Here is an 18077-nt window from a genome sequence, read left to right on the forward strand (position 1 = left end):
AAACTCACAGCATTGCAATGAAGCCTTTTCCCAGAATCAGTGCCAAGAGTCAGCAAAGACTATTTATTTTGGCAAGATTAGTATCTGGTTTGTACTTATAGAATGTATTAATATATTTTCTAACTGTTATTAAGCAAAGCAAACAACTAAAAAAAAAGTGTCTGGGAATATAAATGGAAATACACTCTCAAAGCTTACAAAGACCAAATCATTCTTGCAATTATCAAACACACTCCACTGACTAAAACATTTCCCCTGTAGCGGGGGAGGGGAGGGGGCGGACGGACGGACGAAACGCGTAATAATTGTCACTTTCATTTTCCGTATTTCACTGAGTTGACACTCCGGAGGGGTTTCAATCATTCTTAAATATCGAAAAACTATGACCGAACTCACTTCTAAGCCCTTCTGCTCTTTAGATTGTTTTATTTGCCAATGTTTTGCCAGGTCCCGTATTTGAGAGTCGCGGCCGCAAGTATGAAAAATTGCTACGAGCTGCCAACCACTGCCAACCTAACCGCGCTAAGAACCTAATTCAAAAAGATGTTTTGAATATTTCAAACAATAGTAATCGTGAATATAAGATAAACTCCCCCTGGGGGAGATTTAGGAGCCTTCCGTTGCGAAATTTTGAAACTATTTGTGCGGTAGTTGCTGAGAAACGTGAGTGAGTTACAGACACACAGACAGACAGACGCACGACCAGTCACTTTTTGGTACCCCCAAACACGGCATGGGCTCGCTATCGCTCGCCAATTAAAAGAAGGAAACTTTCACTATCTCAACGTTGATCAAGCATAGCTTTTAGCACGTTTGGAAATATTTACTTATTTCTGTTACCAGTGTTGTTGTTTTATTGATGTGCTTGGATTTTTTTTTAATCCTGTGTGTCATATTATTTTATTTACTCAAAATAGAAAATCAAAGACTAGCATTTGTATAAATATAATTTTTTAATAAATTACCAATTTCACAAACTACAGCTTATGTTTAACATACAACCGTATATCATGTCTTATTCCACTAATGCAAAGCTCTTTGGCTATAGTTACAATGGCACTTCTCGCAGCATCACATTTTTTTAATCAATGAGAACAGAAATAAAGAATCATTGCTATTAAACTACTAAAGAACAGCAAAATAATTCAAAAAGTAGAGAAAACAAAATAGTTAGGAACAATGCAATCACTCTAGTTTGAACAACTAACAACTATGATGACAGAAAAACTAAGTAAATAAATGACTTGGCAGGCAAAACATAGAGAATACTGCTAGATTCCTTCCTTTTCATCAAGTGACACAATAGCAAAAATTAAAGTACAATAGTTATTAAGAAGCTGGACAGACAAAATCATTATACACACCAGAGACACATGATTCATGAAACCATTGCTCGCATTTTGAGCATGTAATCCAGACTTTATCATCTTCCTTGAGGTCCTGGTAATTTTCATTGCACACTAGGCATTGTTCAGAGTCAAACTTCTCTCGCTTCAAGCAATTGCCAACAATCGAAGAATATATGTCTTTGCGGAAAGCATTGATATAACTGTGAATGCGGTAGGGCCGAACTTTCAAGGACATTTGTTGAGCAAAATAACAAATGTAAGCCCCACAGTTGATATAATCTAACTGTTACGATGACTGCACATAGACTACTGAATCCCAGTTTGACTTTGATGGAAACAGTATCCTTAAGTCTAAACAAAGATGGAAAAGCATATTTTCAGTTGCTTTGTTTAGATTGTTCTGCAGTGGGTCATAATACCACAATTGAGCTGGTTGTAAGTCAAGGAGAACTGCATTAATACACCAGTGACTGCCAGTCAAGTTAATAGGTAAAAGTAACAGATCTTTTTGCGTATCCTCAAATTTTTTCTTGAGAAAATTAGAGTTAGAAAATCCCCTGGAGCTTCTTAAAGCTAATTCTGGCTAATTCTGAAGGGACAGAAAGGACTGACGGATACTTTTCTTCCAAGGCATCCAGATAAGCGTTGATGACAGAGGAGTAGAGCCAGCCAACCTGGAACGAGGGATCCAGCTTCTTATAATCCTCCACCTCTTTTTGAGGCAACTGATGCTCTAACGACTTCAAGTTAATCAAAGAGATTTTCTCATTGCGACTCTCTAGGATGATGTCACGAGGATCTGACACATAAGATGGAGGTGGAGTGAATGTCAAAGAACTAGTAGAACCATTCAGTACTGAGAGTATACACTACAAACCTAACTGTCTACTAAGTACACACTTACAAATGCATGCCTGCAAGTACACACTTACAAACGCATGCTTGGCCAAGTACACACTTACAAATGCATGCTTGCAAGTACACATTTACAAACGCATGCTTGACGCCATGTAACTCCATGCGTCAAGCATGCGTTTGTAAGTGTGTACTTGCAAGCATGCATTTGTAAGTGTGTACTTGGCCAAGCATGCGTTTGTAAGTGTGTACTTGCAGGCATGCATTTGTAAGTGTGTACTTAGTAGACAGTTAGGTTTGCAGTGTAAGTCTTTCACAACAGCTTGTCGTTTTGTTGGACTCACTCCCTCCGCTTTCTTCTTCCTCTTGGCAGGTGGTTTCTTGAAGGAGACGACCTGGGATGCTTGAGTCTTCAGTTTTTCATTAGAATTAAACCTTATGGCCGGTTCCATCTCAGCGACATCTCCAACAGCAGTATCTTCAGCCATGTACTGAAGCTGAAGAACAAGCTCCTTGGTGACGGATGCAGCATGAGCAATAGCATTTGAAATTGACAGAGACGGTTGTCCTTGGAAGATGAATAAAACTGTGATAATGGAGACAAATTCTCTTCTAATTCTTCTATATTTTTTGACAGGGTTCTTCTGTTCTCAGATTCATTCACTTTCACTTCAGGTAAAATGGACTTTTCTTCATTTGAAGGAAAATCATCAATGGCAGTATCACAATTCTGGTTGTCACGCACCTGTTTCACTAGGTCACGGGTAAGAAAAGAGTGCAATTTGTGCACATGTTTACACAAAGGGTTGTTGTCTTTACAAGAGCATGAGTACATGTGAGAACAAACTGAACCACATGCTATTTGAGAACATTTATAGAAGCAATGATCCGCACTGCAGGAAATAACCACAACAAAAGTACACAAATTTCTGGCAAATTTTTTATCAGGAATTTAGTGTACTTTTTAAGTACAACAGTTGTTGTACAAAGTACAATGGAACCGGCATGACGAGTGCTGGACAGTCCAGGGCTCGTTGTGGTTTGTACAATTCTCGTTGTACTTTCTACAATCACTGTTGTACTTTTATTGTACAGTTTTTGTTGTACTTTTATTGTACTATCCACAATTTTTGTTGCAGTGCGGTGGGCAAACCTCACTGTACCTCACAATATAATAAACTTCTTTACCAGATGAAGCCTTTGTCCCATGTATTGTCATCAACTTTTGTGAGAACTTCATCAAGCAGGGCCATCCCTCTTTGATGCCTCATTAAAATTTCCTGTGATTGGAATGCCATACCAACAGTTGCCTCTCGAACTCTTGTAACATGGTCATCCCATTCAATGTCTAATAAAATACAAATAAGGTCATCAATTCGTCGATTTACTTTTCTCTTCAGGTATGCTTTCTTGAGTCGATGGTGAAAGGACTCAATGTGGCCAGTTGTGTTTATATTGGCATGGGGGAAGTTTCGGAAACACATTGCCCACTTCTTCACACGCTTCTCATAATGTGTACGATAATACTCAATGAAGTCCTTGCATTGAGGTAAGTTCTCGTACTTGGCTATGAATCCTGACTGCAAATTAGAAAACACTATTTTGTCTTTTTCATTTATGAGCACCCGGAGTTCAGTCATCAACCATTTTTTTGGGCACATATTTGTTCAAGTTTTTCTTAAAGTTCTTCAACAAATGCCATTTACAGAGAATGTGACACAGTTTGCCCAAACTCCCTTCAAAACCTAGATCCATTCCATTAATCAGGGCTGCGTCATCATCTGACATTACACAATTTATGTCGAGATTGATTCCTGCTGCAGACTGCACATTCTGTTTGATCGCCTGAAAGAAATATTGCAAGGTATCTCCATCACTCTTACTGGTGATAAGATGCGCCACAGGCCACCCTCTCCGGTTGTCATCAACTAGCATGAGTGTTAGTAGTTGAAACTTGTGATGGTTGGTTCCGTGAGTCTCATCAACAAGAACAACTTTGTGGCAATGATCAGCCATCAATTGAGCTTGACGTTTAGTTTGAAGGCCAATCATGAATAACTCTTTGTGATCTGGAAGGACATTAATCTGTTCAGGACCAATTTGAACGTCATCACCATAGGGCTTATACAGCACAACACAATTGTCTTCTGCATGAAGCTTATTCACCATGAGAAACACTGCCTTTGATTCATCCTTATGATACCGCCTTTTCTCCCTCCTCTTTCTTGCTCTTTCTCTGATCCTCTTCTTAGTAATTATGAAAGCTTTGCAGTGCTGTATGTCCAGTGGAGATGATGTTTTAGAAATTCCCCTTTTCTGCACGTCTCTTAAAATCTTAGTAGGTGAAACTCCCCAAGCAACTTCTTCGTTGATGTACATATCATCTTTCTTAGATAAAGGATGATGAACGAAGTCAGAAGCTGTGCACACATGACTGTGAGTGGGGAAATACAAAACATTAATGGCTCCTTCTGAGTCTTTCCAGACACTCTTTTTGGCGATGCAGTGGTGGCCGACTTTAATCCTGCCCTTAAAGTTAAGTCGTGATGTTTTCCTTTGAGAATGAGACACTCCATCATGTTGACAATAAAAGTCCTCATCATGTTGACAATAAAAGTCCTTAATTTTATTGGCATTTTGACCACTTTTCTGGCTGAAGTACGAGAATGTTCTTTCTTGTTCTTCATCTTTCCATTGATGAAACGCATTGATTGAATCAAACTTCTTTGAGATAGGGTCTAGGACATTGACATTTTTATGTGAGTGTTTCAGGTGTTCAATCAAACTTGTCTTGTGATAAAATTCCTTATCACAGTTGGCAAAGAGACAAGGAGTTTTGGATTGATGAAAAGTCTTGTCTTCTTTTGGTTTATCAGTTACTTTTGGCTCCTGTCCCTCTCCACCAGTATCTTCTTTGGAGGATTCAGGTTTCTTCTGTTTCTGGTTTTCTGCACCATTACTCGCACTATGCCTTTCCTTGCATTTCTTGATGTGAGCTGTGTGATTGTCTTTTCTATTAGTTGAGGATCCGCAGAGCTCACATGTGAACTTTGAAGAGCCTGAGCCCCCTGCACCGCTAGGACCACAATTGCGTTCATGTCTTAAGCAGTTTTTGCACCTCAAAATTTCGCCAACATTGAAGACACTCCCGTCGAACATAGAGTCCTGTCTGTGACCGTTGACCTTCATGTTGAGCTTGGCACTACGCAATAAATTGTTTTGGAAAAGTCCTCTGATTAGCATTTTTACCACCACAGTAAACGACTTTCCATTAAGGGGGCTCATACATGTTAAAAGCACTTTGTAAAAATTTTCTTTTGATGTAGACGGATCAAGATTTTACAATTTCTGTGTTAAAACCCTTTTAGATAATTGAGTAAGCTTCATTTTGGCTTAAAGGAAAGTGACTTTGGACATTTTTTGGAGATTTAGTCGAAACGTTTAAAATTTTGGTTCTCGTAAGATTTTGTTCGCATACTTGCTCAGATCTGTGGGGAAAAAATCAGGGAGACTCATCCCTAGTAGTGTCATAGAATTGACTAGAATGGGCTTTATATCTGCAATAGTTTTCAAGAAAAAAAACAAAAACAAGTTTTAGTTAAAAAATTTGTTCAAAAAATTGTTAAAAAAATTGTTTTTATTTTTTTTCTTGAAAACTATTGTAGATATAAAGCCCATTGTAGTCAATTCTATGACACTACTAGGGATGAGTCTCCCTGATTTTTTCCCCACAGATCTGAGCAAGTATGCAAACAAAATCTTACGAGAACCAAAATTTTAAACGTTTCGACTAAATCTCCAAAAAATGTCCAAAGTCACTTTCCTTTAAGCCAAAATGAAGCTTACTCAATTATCTAAAAGGGTTTTAACACAGAAATTGTAAAATCTTTATCCATCTACATCAAAAAATTTTTTTTTACAAAGTGTGTTTAACATGTATGAGCCCCCTTAAAACCTGTAATTAAATAGATTACTTGTAGGAGGGTCTATTCACAGCTTGACTGGCGAGAGTCCAGCTCTCAACCGGTAACACTACAAAGTATAGCTTACTTACCTTAGACCTAGAAAGAGTAAAACATATAGTTGAAATCCAAAAATCCGAACGGACATCTTACCGAAACTGAAAAAACCTGCCGAAAGACCAGTAACAAATCATTTCTAACCTAATGCCATAATGCCAATCCAGCAAACGGTGAATTCGCCAGTGCCCAAACCGGTCTCATAGAGTAAAATTTCAGTACGAATTAACTATCGTACTACCAATATAAATGTACGGTAGTGAAAAAGTCCGAATTTAACAATTGAGACGGTCCGGTACCCTATCATCCCTCACCAGACACCGACGCATCGAGACCGCCCGCCATTCAACACTCAAACCGAACCCACTCAACAAAAACGGTCGAAATCGGTGACGTCACTCGGCTCCTAAATTCTTTCAGGTGCCCTACCGCATGTTACGAAGTCAGCTGCACCACCATAATGTGGAACATTTTCACCATAATATGGAGAACCTTCACTGCAGAACATTTACAGTGTGTTGCATTACTGTTATTGAACCACACACTTCCTATTTACTACAGTTTCCGTGACGAAACGCAATCTTCTAATTTAGACTTGAGATTCGGATTCGATTCGAGGAAATTTTTTCACGATTCGATTCGAGGGGCCCACTGGTGCAACAAAGGCATTAAAATTATGGCCTTAAAGGGCGTAAACGATCTACGCCCTTAAAGGGCATAAAACGTTAATGCCTTTGGGAAGGGCATTAAAATTTTGCTTGAAATTCCTATACCATTTACGCCCTTCCCCAGGGCATGAAACGGTTTAAGCCCTTGGGAAGGGCGTAAAAGAGTATTTATGCCCTAACGGGCGTAATTTTTACGCCTTTATTTTACCAGTGGGGAAAACCTGATTGGCACATCTCTACCTGCAGGACGCATCGACCGTCATGCAGTTGTCCAGGCCGACCAGTCCCTGGCCGGGCCCGAAGATGCTGCTCCTGCTGTCCATGCCCAGTTCAATCCTCGTGGTCGCCGAGGACGAACCGAGCGACCTGGTTGCCGTGCTGTCGGGTCTGCTCCTGCCCCCTGGATGTCGGACACTTCTCTGGACGAAGTACGACAGGCCCTGGACAAGGGACGACCTCAACCGAATCGGAGCTTCAAAGTGGTTGGTTTATACTCAGGTGATACTCGTGGTCGGAGACTCCGCTTTCGGTTCAACCACGTACTGGAGTTACGCGCTTGAACACAAGGCTGAAGGTGTTTGGGTCCCGGGACCGGTTCCTTTCTTCCCGCCATGCTACTATCTTGGAAACGCCACACACAGCAACGGCATGGTCGTCTATCCTTTCCAGCAGAATACAGTGTATCACACGATATTGGCAAGGTTCGCAGCGGCCCTAGTGCGAAAGGCGAACATACCCGTGCGAATTGAATCAGCGAAGGCTTGGTCGGAGGTTGCAAGGTCATGCGAGTTCGACGTGGTGAACCACGCCTACCCGACGCGGGTCTTCTCCTCGCATCCCTACGACACCTTCTCGTGGAAAATGGACACGATGGTGGTGCTGGTGCCCTCGGGGATGGGGAAGGGCAACTGCCTGGCCGACGCCGTCACCAGGGAGTTCGCTGCGCCACTGTGGATCGCTTTGGCAGTGGCTTTCCTCGTGGTCGCCACCGGGTTGCTGCTGCTGAGCGGGCGCTCCACTGCCTTCCTGGACGCCCTGGCCCCCCTCGTGGCGCAGGCCGGGTCGTCGGTGGAGAAGGCTGCGCGCCGCCCGTTGCTGGGCACCTGGCTGCTCTTCTGCGTCGTGCTGTCCTCGGCCTACACCGGGAACCTGCTGTCCCAGCTCTTCGTCAAGTGCGTCTCCAGCGACATTCAAACTCTGGACGAGCTGGCTGAGTCTAACCTCACGGTGAATGTCCAATTCGGGATCGGGATAAATGTGGATAACATTCTACCCGGCTTGGGTGGCAGAGTGCAGTTTCGGGACTCGATTCAAGAGGACCTGGCGGCCGTGTTGAACCGAAGCGCCGCTATAGCAGTGACGTGGTCTGCTCTTCCGTTCGTCGTCCCGAACTTGAAGAAGCTGAACGGCGTGCACTCCTTCGAGGTGCCGGGGCGCTTCCTCACCAGCCCGTTCCTGGCGAAGAAGGGCTCTCCTGCGGGCAGAGCCTTCGCGATGGCTTTGGGCCGGTTCATGGCCGCCGGTCTCGTCCCAGTCACTGTGAACCGTTTCGAGGACGTGCAGGACACCCGGGAGTACGTGATAGAACGCACCCGTGCCACCGAGACACCGACAGCCTCGCCCCTGAGTCTGCTGCAGCTCCGGGCGAGCTTCGTGCTGCTGGCAGGCGGACTCCTCGCGTCCACCGTCGTCTTCGTGGGGGAGTTGCTGGTGCACCGGCTGCTACGCGGCCGAGCTGCTGCGGACCCGACGACGGATGCAGCTGAGGCTGGCGAGAGTCTGGACACCGCTTGTCAGGGGACGTTTTACGTCCACGAGTTGTACAATTTTCAGCACATCCGATACTCAACGGATTCCTGAAGTCCCATGAGCCACGACCATTTTGTGTTTTAATAGGGTTAAGGTCCTACTGAGGAATCTTTAGTGTGTGCGTGTTTGATTTCACCTGGCGTCAGCCTTTACTCGGGGCAAAGTGGAGCTGCCATCGCAGGCACATGCGTTAAGGGGAGGTTCTGGTGAAAATGCTATTTTCTCCTAAATTGGTCCCACAGTGAAAATTAGTTAAAAATTTGATGTCTTACCAAGTAATTAATAAAATTTTCATTGGGGACTCACATTCTATGCCCTGAACCCAGTCGAAGAGTCTAGCCTATTTTGGCTGTAACTTTAAAAATCTTCTTGCGCATACTATTTCGTCGTAAAAGGTTGGCCTAGACATTTTTCACTTCATCAATTCATTTTTGAAAGATGCCGGCATGCACAGCTCAAAATGTAAATAAGATTTTCATTCGCAAGCTTTCTAACCAATCATTTCACTTTAATTGATCAAAAATGTACAAAATCGACAAATTTTAGGGACTTTTCAGCTTAAAAAGCTTTCAGTTAATAATATAATGGAAATTTAGAGCTATGCATGCCGGAATTGTTTGGAAGTGAATCGAAGAAGTGAAAAATGTCAAGGTCAACCTTTCACGACAAAATAGTATGCGCAAGGAGATTTTATAAGATACAGCCCAAATAGGCTCAAAAAGACTCTTCGACTGGATTCGGAGCCTGGGATGTGCCTTCAAAAATCAAATTTTAGTCTCCTCGAAGAAAGATTTTATATTCCGAACAAATTATGACACTGGGATCCACTTGGGAAATGGCAAGATTTTCACCAGAACCTCCCCTTAAGGCCAGGCGTGTCTCTACGAAACCTGCCTGATCATGTGTGTCAAGCAGATTGACTCTGCCTGGTGACATGGCAGGTTGACGTCTTGGCAGAGGATAGCCCGAGTAGTAGGGTGGCCCACGAAATTTTTTTTTGAAAGATATCGATGAGCGCCGTTCAGATTCTGAAAGAGGGTCCCAAAAAACGAAGATCGGTGCAAAGCAAACTTTTTTTGGACAATATTTACCCCCCGCTCAACGGCCCTGAATATTTAGTCTCAAGAGGTACACGCACCAATACACGGTTAGTGGCGCCAAATCTCGAGTTTTCAACCGATTTTTGATTTCTTTACGCACATTTCCTTGGTATACTGCGTAGAATGCAATGCACTTTAGTGGAACTACGTGCGACGCACTGCCTAGTTTTCAGGGGCGCCAAAGTCACGTTTTTTATCAAGTTTTAGAGTTTTTCGTCAGTTTTGAGGGTGTTCCCGTCATCGGATCACGTTCGTAGTGCCACCATTCGATGCGCCGGATCAAATACCTTCCGGATTAGTACCTGGAACCGCGATCGGACTGTTTGCCTAGCTGCCAGGGGCATAAAATGAATTTTTAAGTGAATTTTAACGTTGTTTTGTCAGCTTTCAGGATGTTTCCATCACCGGATCAGATTTCTAGGCCCGCCAATAGACGCACCGGCCCAAGTTAGCTACGAGAAGGTGCCGAGAGCACCGATCAACTGGATTTCCTAGTGTACATGGGCATAAAACGTGAAAATGGATCAATGAATCTCCTCAAAAATGTGGAAATTGCAATTTTTGTAGCGCAGCTATGGCTGAACCGTCGAGCCGCTCCGACATGATAACTGTCATTTACTGTAAAGGATAAAGGAGTAATAAGAACAAATCGGATTGTGGAACTTCACTGAAAGTTATGCCCTACAGCAAATTAGGGTGATGTACAAAGTGTTAAAATTGAGTTTTAATATTTGGCTTGTTTATTTCAAATTTAAGTGCTGTGATGTTTTTTTTTATTTTTTTTTAGTTTTTAATTTTTCTCTGTGATCAACTCGAATGAACGTAACTGCGATTTTTCCACCCGATGATACCCACCACAAGTTGTATCAATTTGGACTATTTTCTTGTCGGAATAAACTTCTCCGAATCTGCTAAGAGGCAAATCCGATTTGTTCTTATTACTCCTTTATCCTTAACAGTAAATGACAGTTATCATTTGTTATCAGTTGTCGGAGCGGCTCGACGGTTCAGCCACAGCTGCGCTACAAAAATTGCAATTTCCACGTTTTTGAGGAGATTCATCAATCCATTTTCACGTTTTATGCCCATGTACACTAGGAAATCCAGTTGATCGGTGCTCTCGGCACCTTCTCGTAGCTAACTTGGGCCGGTGCGTCTATTGGCGGGCCTAGAAATCTGATCCGGTGATGGAAACATCCTGAAAGCTGACAAAACAACGTTAAAATTCACTTAAAAATTCATTTTATGCCCCTGGCAGCTAGGCAAACAGTCCGATCGCGGTTCCAGGTACTAATCCGGAAGGTATTTGATCCGGCGCATCGAATGGTGGCACTACGAACGTGATCCGATGACGGGAACACCCTCAAAACTGACGAAAAACTCTAAAACTTGATAAAAAACGTGACTTTGGCGCCCCTGAAAACTAGGCAGTGCGTTGCACGTAGTTCCACTAAAGAGCATTGCATTCTACGCAGTATACCAAGGAAATGTGCGTAAAGAAATCAAAAATCGGTTGAAAACTCGAGATTTGGCGCCACTAACCGTGTATTGGTGCGTGTACCTCTTGAGACTAAATATTCAGGGCCGTTGAGCGGGGGGTAAATATTGTCCAAAAAAAGTTTGCTTTGCACCGATCTTCGTTTTTTGGGACCCTCTTTCAGAATCTGAACGGCGCTCATCGATATCTTTCAAAAAAAAATTTCGTGGGCCACCCTACCGAGTAGGGTTGAGGGTTCACCTTTTTTAAAAAACTTTTGTGAGCGCACGTTTGACTTCACCTTTGTTGTGTTTTTTTTCTGTGAGTTATATTCAAATAGGCGTGTTGAGAGTAAAAAATGTCTCGGGTCAGGTCGACGAAGATCCTAGATTTTATAATACTTTTCCTCGATTTTGACTTCAATGGACTGTATTTAGCCAAAGTATGCTGTTGACGGAGACTAAATGAAAGACATTTCAACTCTCGTTGAGTGGGTTCCCTCCATCATCCAGTAACAAACGGGAAGAAGCAGTGTGCGATCGCGAAACATCGGACATCGGAGGGCCAAAATCGAAATTACTGTAGAAGTACGACTGTAGTAAGCAATATTTTTCTTCATCCTGCTTGGAAAGTTTTGAAAAGAGGTATGGTGGACCCGAACTTTTTTAAGTTTTCAAGTGGGCTGAAATGAGATCTTCGTGTTAAACATTTCTTAGCGTAGACATTTTGCCAGGCAATAGAGCATGTCGGTTTGACTAGTTTTAGAGTTGCGGATAAGAGGCCCATGTTCCCAGTGATGTTTTACTGCGGACACAGGGCAATAAATAAACAAGATCGCAGACAATATAGTGCCGTGCGCAAATCTTGTTGAAAACTTTATACAAGAAAAAATAAAACTTGTTCATCGTGTAGATTGTGAAAATAGCCAATAAATGAGTGTTCTGAAAAAAATCTCTACGAATTTTCTCTTGAGGCCTTTTCCTGCCTAAAAGAGGTAAGTGGGCCCGTGCATTCTATGCCTTTCTAAAAAAGAAAATAATTTGTGGTCCGAGCAACCTCAAGTCAAATTGGTGAATCAGGGTACCTGGATGCCTTTTTAAATACACAAAGGTTGTTCTGACACTCAGATTCTTTTTACACTCACTCAGATTGATTTTCTTATTAAACTCACGAAGATTCTGTGAAAATAGCCAATAAATGAGTGTTCTGAAAAAATCTCTAAAAATTTTCTCTTGAGGCACTTTCCTGTCTAAAAGAGGTAAGTGGGCCCGTGCATATTATGCCCTTCTAAGGAAGAAAATATTTTGTGGTCCGAGGAACCTCAAGTCAAATCGGTGGATCAGGGTACCTTCTTAAATACACAAAGGTTCTTCTGACACTCAGATTCTACTTACACTCACTCAGATTGATTTTCTTCTTAAACTCACGAAGATTCATCGTAACATTACGAGGATTCCTTGACGATGTACACTCTCAGACTCGTATTGACTTTTTATCTTTTGCCATAAAGGTTTTTGTGCAAACGTAATATGTACTATTTTCTCTTTGGCTATTCACTATTTTGATCGTTGTATAATGTTTATAGTCCATTAAACTGGACTTAATGTCATTTGCAATGTACTTTTCAATTTCTATATGCTCCATTGACAATTATATCCCTAAAACGATCAAAATTGTGCATAGTTAAGAAGGAAATAGTACATTTTACGTTTGCTCAAAAACCGCTATAAGCAAGAGAGAAAAAAGTTCATATAGGTCTGAGCGTGTACGAAGAATCTTTTTGAATTTAATTTACTAAGCCACCTTCGGTATCATTTTTTTTCCCAAAGGCACTCCTTTCAGTTTCTCCCCAGTTCATTCCTTAGGGACAATTCGGATGTCCATAACAGGCTCAGAGCACTTAATTGAGAATGTTTATGCACTATTTCAGTCGTAGTTGGAAGCAAAAATTTCTATGGACAAACTCCAGGGACAATATCGCAACCAAGGTGGAAACCTTTTTAAGCGTTACCAAATCTATACATAATTGTCCATGACATTGAGACAATATAATGGCTGTTTAAAATTTTGTCCATCAGTAGGACACTAGACGATAACGTTGCCTCCAGATCTTGGAAACAAATGAAGTCTATGGCTTATGGACATATTTGTTCCCTAATCTAAAAAGTGCCGTAGTAGACTTCTTTGAGAACTTTGTTACGGACATACTAGTCCACATTCGTGAACAATTTAGCCCTCAGTTTATGAACAAGAATGCTTCTAAAGATCTGCACACTAAATTACTACCGTGAATGCGGGTAATATGGACCACCAGTGGCTAATGTGGACCACCCCTAAAATCTTCCTAAATGATCGGTTCAAGCCAAGTAACTTACAAGTTCGGATGCTAGTGACCGACGCAGTTTTCCATACCACTGGTAGGCGGCATCACCGATCACATAGAAGAGTTTTAGGGGTGGTCCACATTACCCACTGGTGGTCCATATTACCCGCTTTCACGGTATGTAGGTTTTACTGCACATGCAACGTGCGAAAAACACGCACTAAGTTGCGCACAAGTTAGTGCGTTGGAAAGCGCATGTTTAATTTCGTGCATTAGCGCTCAAAACAACACACGCAGTAATTGAGTCCGGTCAATAGCAGAAGTAACCTCAGCGGAACCGGAAATGGCCATGGTCGCACCGGAGGTGAACACATTACGGTCCAAATAAATAAAATGCCAAAAAAGAGGCGCTTATATAGACCGAAACGTGCCCACTTCCGGCTCAACCATGGCCATTTCCGATTCCGCTGAGGTTACTTCCGGAGTCGGCCTGACGCAAAGTGTTGCGCCCTTCAAGGGCGAGAATGGTTGAATGCACGCAGGAAGGGCGTGAACTAGGATCACGTTCAAAACGTTACCTGGTTTTCCCAGGAAGCCTAGGGTAGAAGCATAGGCACTTTCCAGGGAGTTCCTGGGAAAACCAGGAACCGTTTTCAACGTGATAGGACTTTCGGGCACAATTCTACTGCCATTTCGAAGGCACTAAACGATTCACGCCTTTCCGGGGGCGTAAATCTTTCGCGCCCTCGGGGCAAAGCTACGACGCCTTCGTTTCTCTAGTGTATCACGACGTGTCCATTCCGCTCCAAATCACATAAATAAAAACTCACAGTTCCGTCGTCCTCCATCTTGCTGACAACGTCTCTCCCTCCACCGGGGAGAAACAGGTTTGCTCAAGCGAAGCACTCGATGTCTCAGCGTCGGGCGCGAAATCAGGAGCGACCAAGCCAGCTGTATGCAGCGCCTGGCTGTCAGTCGAGTCACCGACAGGTAGGAGGGAGAATGTTGCTGGCTCAGGGAAGCCTGTGGCGTACTCCGCGAAGCGGCACGAGTGAAGAAAGATACCTGTAAGAAGAACAGTTCGAGTATTAGAACAGAGTTGTACCGTTGGAACCGAAGTCGACTCAGCGCCGTATTGCGCTAAGAGATCGCGTGCAACGAGAAATCACTCAATCATGCCCAACATAAGAAATTCTGCCGCTTGAATCAACCTAAGCGCGTCTTGAGGTCATAAGAATCTGTCTGCATTCACTGATATGAATTGTTAATGCAAATGGTCTCAAACGCTTTGATTGTTGCTACAGTCGGTTCTCTCGCTTTAGCATGCTTGATTGCGCGTAAGCTCGCGGTCCAATCATGCCCAACATGAGAAATTCTGCCGCTTGAATCAACCTAAGCGCGTCTTGAGGTCATAAGACTCTATCTGCATTCACTGATATGAATTGTTAGTGCAAATGGTCTCAAACGCCGCTTTGATTGTTGCTACAGTCGGTTCTCTCGTGTAAGCATGCTTGATTGCGCGTAAGCTCGCGGTCTCGTGGCGAAACACGAGACGAGATGGACCCTTGCACTGTTAGGGATTTTGTTGTAAAATAACGAGTAATCCCCTGTTAATTCTATAGTACAAATTGTTCGTAAGTTAATGAGTAAAGTCGTTATAATTCATATCTTCAACCATATCATTTTCAGGTTGGTCTTAGTTTGCCTCGACGAAAAAACGTAAAAATAGAACTAATAATGTACCTTGAAAATTTTACGACTTTCTTTGTAAATTTACGATTTTTTCTGGTTAAATTGCGATTTTTCTTTGTAATTTAACAAAGTTTTGTAATTTTACGAACACTTTGTCCTATAGAATTAACAGGGAATTACTCGTTTATTTACAATTCAACTTGTTAAATTACGATAATGCTTGTAATATGACAACTTTCGTTCGTGAAATGACGACATTTTTCGTAAAATTACATCTATAGTTCGTAATTTTACAAGGTTAACCGTAAAAATCTGTGTAAAATTGTGAAATTTCTCTTTGTTTTTGGCCATAAACGAATACGTTCGTAAAATAACGAATTTATGTTGTAAAATTACGATGGTATTCATGTAAAATAAAGTTGTAAAAATACGACTTCCCCTTACAGTGTGCAGTCGTCGCCGACTGAAGGACAAAAGGAAATGAGGAACCACAGCTGCTCGGCGCGCCACCGAACGCCAACGACCAACGGCCGGTACTGTCAAATTCGTTGAGACCTACACTCTTGACCAATCAATCAAGGCCCAGCTTTCGACTGTTCACAGAACCGGCCGCTAGGTGGCGCGCTGCTTGTCTCTGGCTTTGTAGCAGACGATACCTCAACTTCAGAACTTTAGAAGCACATGCCATATTAAGGTGTCTGCCCCTTCCCGCAACGTTACGCTAGGCCAGAATTCCCACCGCACCGCCTCTGACAGCGTAACGTTACGCAAAATTTTTCGGGTAAACTCTTGCAAGATTTCGTTCCTTACTTAAGTTGTGTAGGGGGGCTGGATCCTGTCTCCCTATTGGCTACCCCGAGCTGTCGCGCAAACCTGGTCCTGACTAGCGCTCTGCAGCCTGCCGTTTGAATTGCCATTGCCGCTGGATCAATTTTGGCCAAGATGCTCCCTTCTTGTTTCTGCCGGGAAGCAGATGACGGGTGAGTTTCGCGGCTTAGGACTGTTTTCTTAATTATTTCTTTGTTTATTATAACTGTGGATTTGGTCCTAGGTGGATGATAGTTTGTGACACATGCGATACTGATAGCACTATGCTTGTGTGGATATAACCAAAAGAGTGTAGGTAATTGCCATATTATATCGAATTTCACCAGTCTGCCGGTCAGGTTTCTTCAATAAAATTTTCCCATACGCATTGTTGAGCGTTGTTCAAACTTTTCATGTGTCAAGACCTTACGAAAAGAAGCATTTTAAGCCCAGAATGGCGTCGATCGGACGTCAGGGAGCGGAGCAGCGCCCAATCAAATTTTCGTCAAAAGTCGAACTGGGCGGGCATCCATCAGTCCGCAAAAATGAAGATATCTCGACCCCGTTTGCGCCAAAATGTAGGTAATTGAAGCGTATATGGCATCGAGCAACCGAAAGTACAAAATTTCATCCAAAAACACTTTTTGAGGATTTTGCAAAAATGTTCAAAACAGGTTTTTTTTGCAAAATTTTGTACTTTTGATTGTTCGATGTTCATAATCCTAGTTCATGCCATGGCCGCTTCAATTGCCTATATTTTGGCGCAAACGGGGTCGAGATATCTTCATTTTAGCGGACTGAGGGACGCCCGCCAGTTCGACTTTTGACGAAAATTTGATTGGTTGCTGCTCCGTTTCCTGACGTCCGATCGACACCATTCTGGGCTTGAAATGCTTCTATTTGTAAGGCCTTGACACATGAAAAGTTTGAACAACGCACAACAACGCCAGGGACCGCGGAAGTAGTTCATGACTGGGGGGGCAAGACTTTTCTGTTAAGGGGGGGGGGGTGTCAGGGAAAAAGGGGGGGCTAATAAGATGCGTGCACGGCAAAAGTACCGCCTGGGATTCCCAGGCGCATCATGGGAAAAAGGGCCTATTTTCCAGGCACCGCCTGGGAATCCCAGGCGGTACTTTTGCCGTGTGTAATGTGGAATTTACAATAGTTAGGAGGCCGCTTTTGACCCTCAAAGTCAGTGAAATGCGAGCGAAGCGAGCTAAACGCCATCGAAATATGAAAAATACAAGCTATAATGGAGCACTACAGTTAAAAGTCATCAAACAGTGGAAAGTACCAAGAAAGGCGAGCAAAGCGAGCTGAAAGCCAGCGAATTTACGAAAATATTAGCGTGTTTTGGTTAAAATTTGGACACTATACAGAAATTTGCGACGCTACAACGGTAAAAACAGGGGGGGCGGCGCCCCCCCCCGTTCCATTTCAGGGGGGGCCAGCCGCCCCCCCTGCACCCCACTTCCGCGGTCGCTGTATGGAAGCAATCACACAACTCAGTTTTGGGCCATTTTCAGTGTATTGCCCCCTTAATGCATCAGAAGCGAAGCTGATTGCCTATAATGTTTTGGAGGCCCAACACTTAGATTTTAAAGTGGTATTACCTTCGACATTCTTATCATATGTGCACGTATGTCACTATCGTAGTTCAGCTTTCATATTATTTCAGAAATTTGACGAGTTACGAAAACGGGTAACCGACAAGAAAAACCTTGAGGCACATGAAAATTAATTGAGGTGATGTCCATATTTTGTTTAACAGATTACTGCGACAGTTCAGTACATATAGTTTCCGTCACGATCCCTTCTTTTCTGTAGAAATTCAACAGGTAGGTTGTGGCAAGCACTGAGAAAGACGACAAAATTTGCTCTCTTGATGTGGCTGTTAAACAATTAAGTGATGAGAAGAAAAAACTCAATGAATCTTATGAAGAACTCAAAGAGGTAATGTTTGTCCTGTTTAACTGTT

The 18077-nt window shown here is 42.8% G+C and overlaps 2 protein-coding genes across 17 annotated transcripts in view; both read right to left on the reverse strand.

Moving 5' to 3' along the window:
• Positions 1-18077, reverse strand: part of LOC117648591 — a 282401-nt gene that overhangs the window by 151709 nt on the left and 112615 nt on the right.
• Positions 1-18077, reverse strand: part of LOC117648574 — a 41435-nt gene that overhangs the window by 19255 nt on the left and 4103 nt on the right. For 4 of the 16 annotated variants that reach the window (XM_034391134.1, XM_034391129.1, XM_034391133.1 and 1 more), the window contains exon 2: positions 14431-14665. In XM_034391134.1, coding sequence (XP_034247025.1) covers positions 14431-14448 — 18 coding nt within the window. In that variant the 5' untranslated portion in view covers positions 14449-14665. The other 12 variants (XM_034391131.1, XM_034391132.1, XM_034391124.1 and 9 more) reach the window with 12 other exon arrangements.

This window comes from Thrips palmi, unplaced genomic scaffold (genome assembly GCF_012932325.1).
Source record: "Thrips palmi isolate BJ-2018 unplaced genomic scaffold, TpBJ-2018v1 HiC_scaffold_3, whole genome shotgun sequence".
Lineage (NCBI taxonomy): Eukaryota > Metazoa > Arthropoda > Insecta > Thysanoptera > Thripidae > Thrips > Thrips palmi.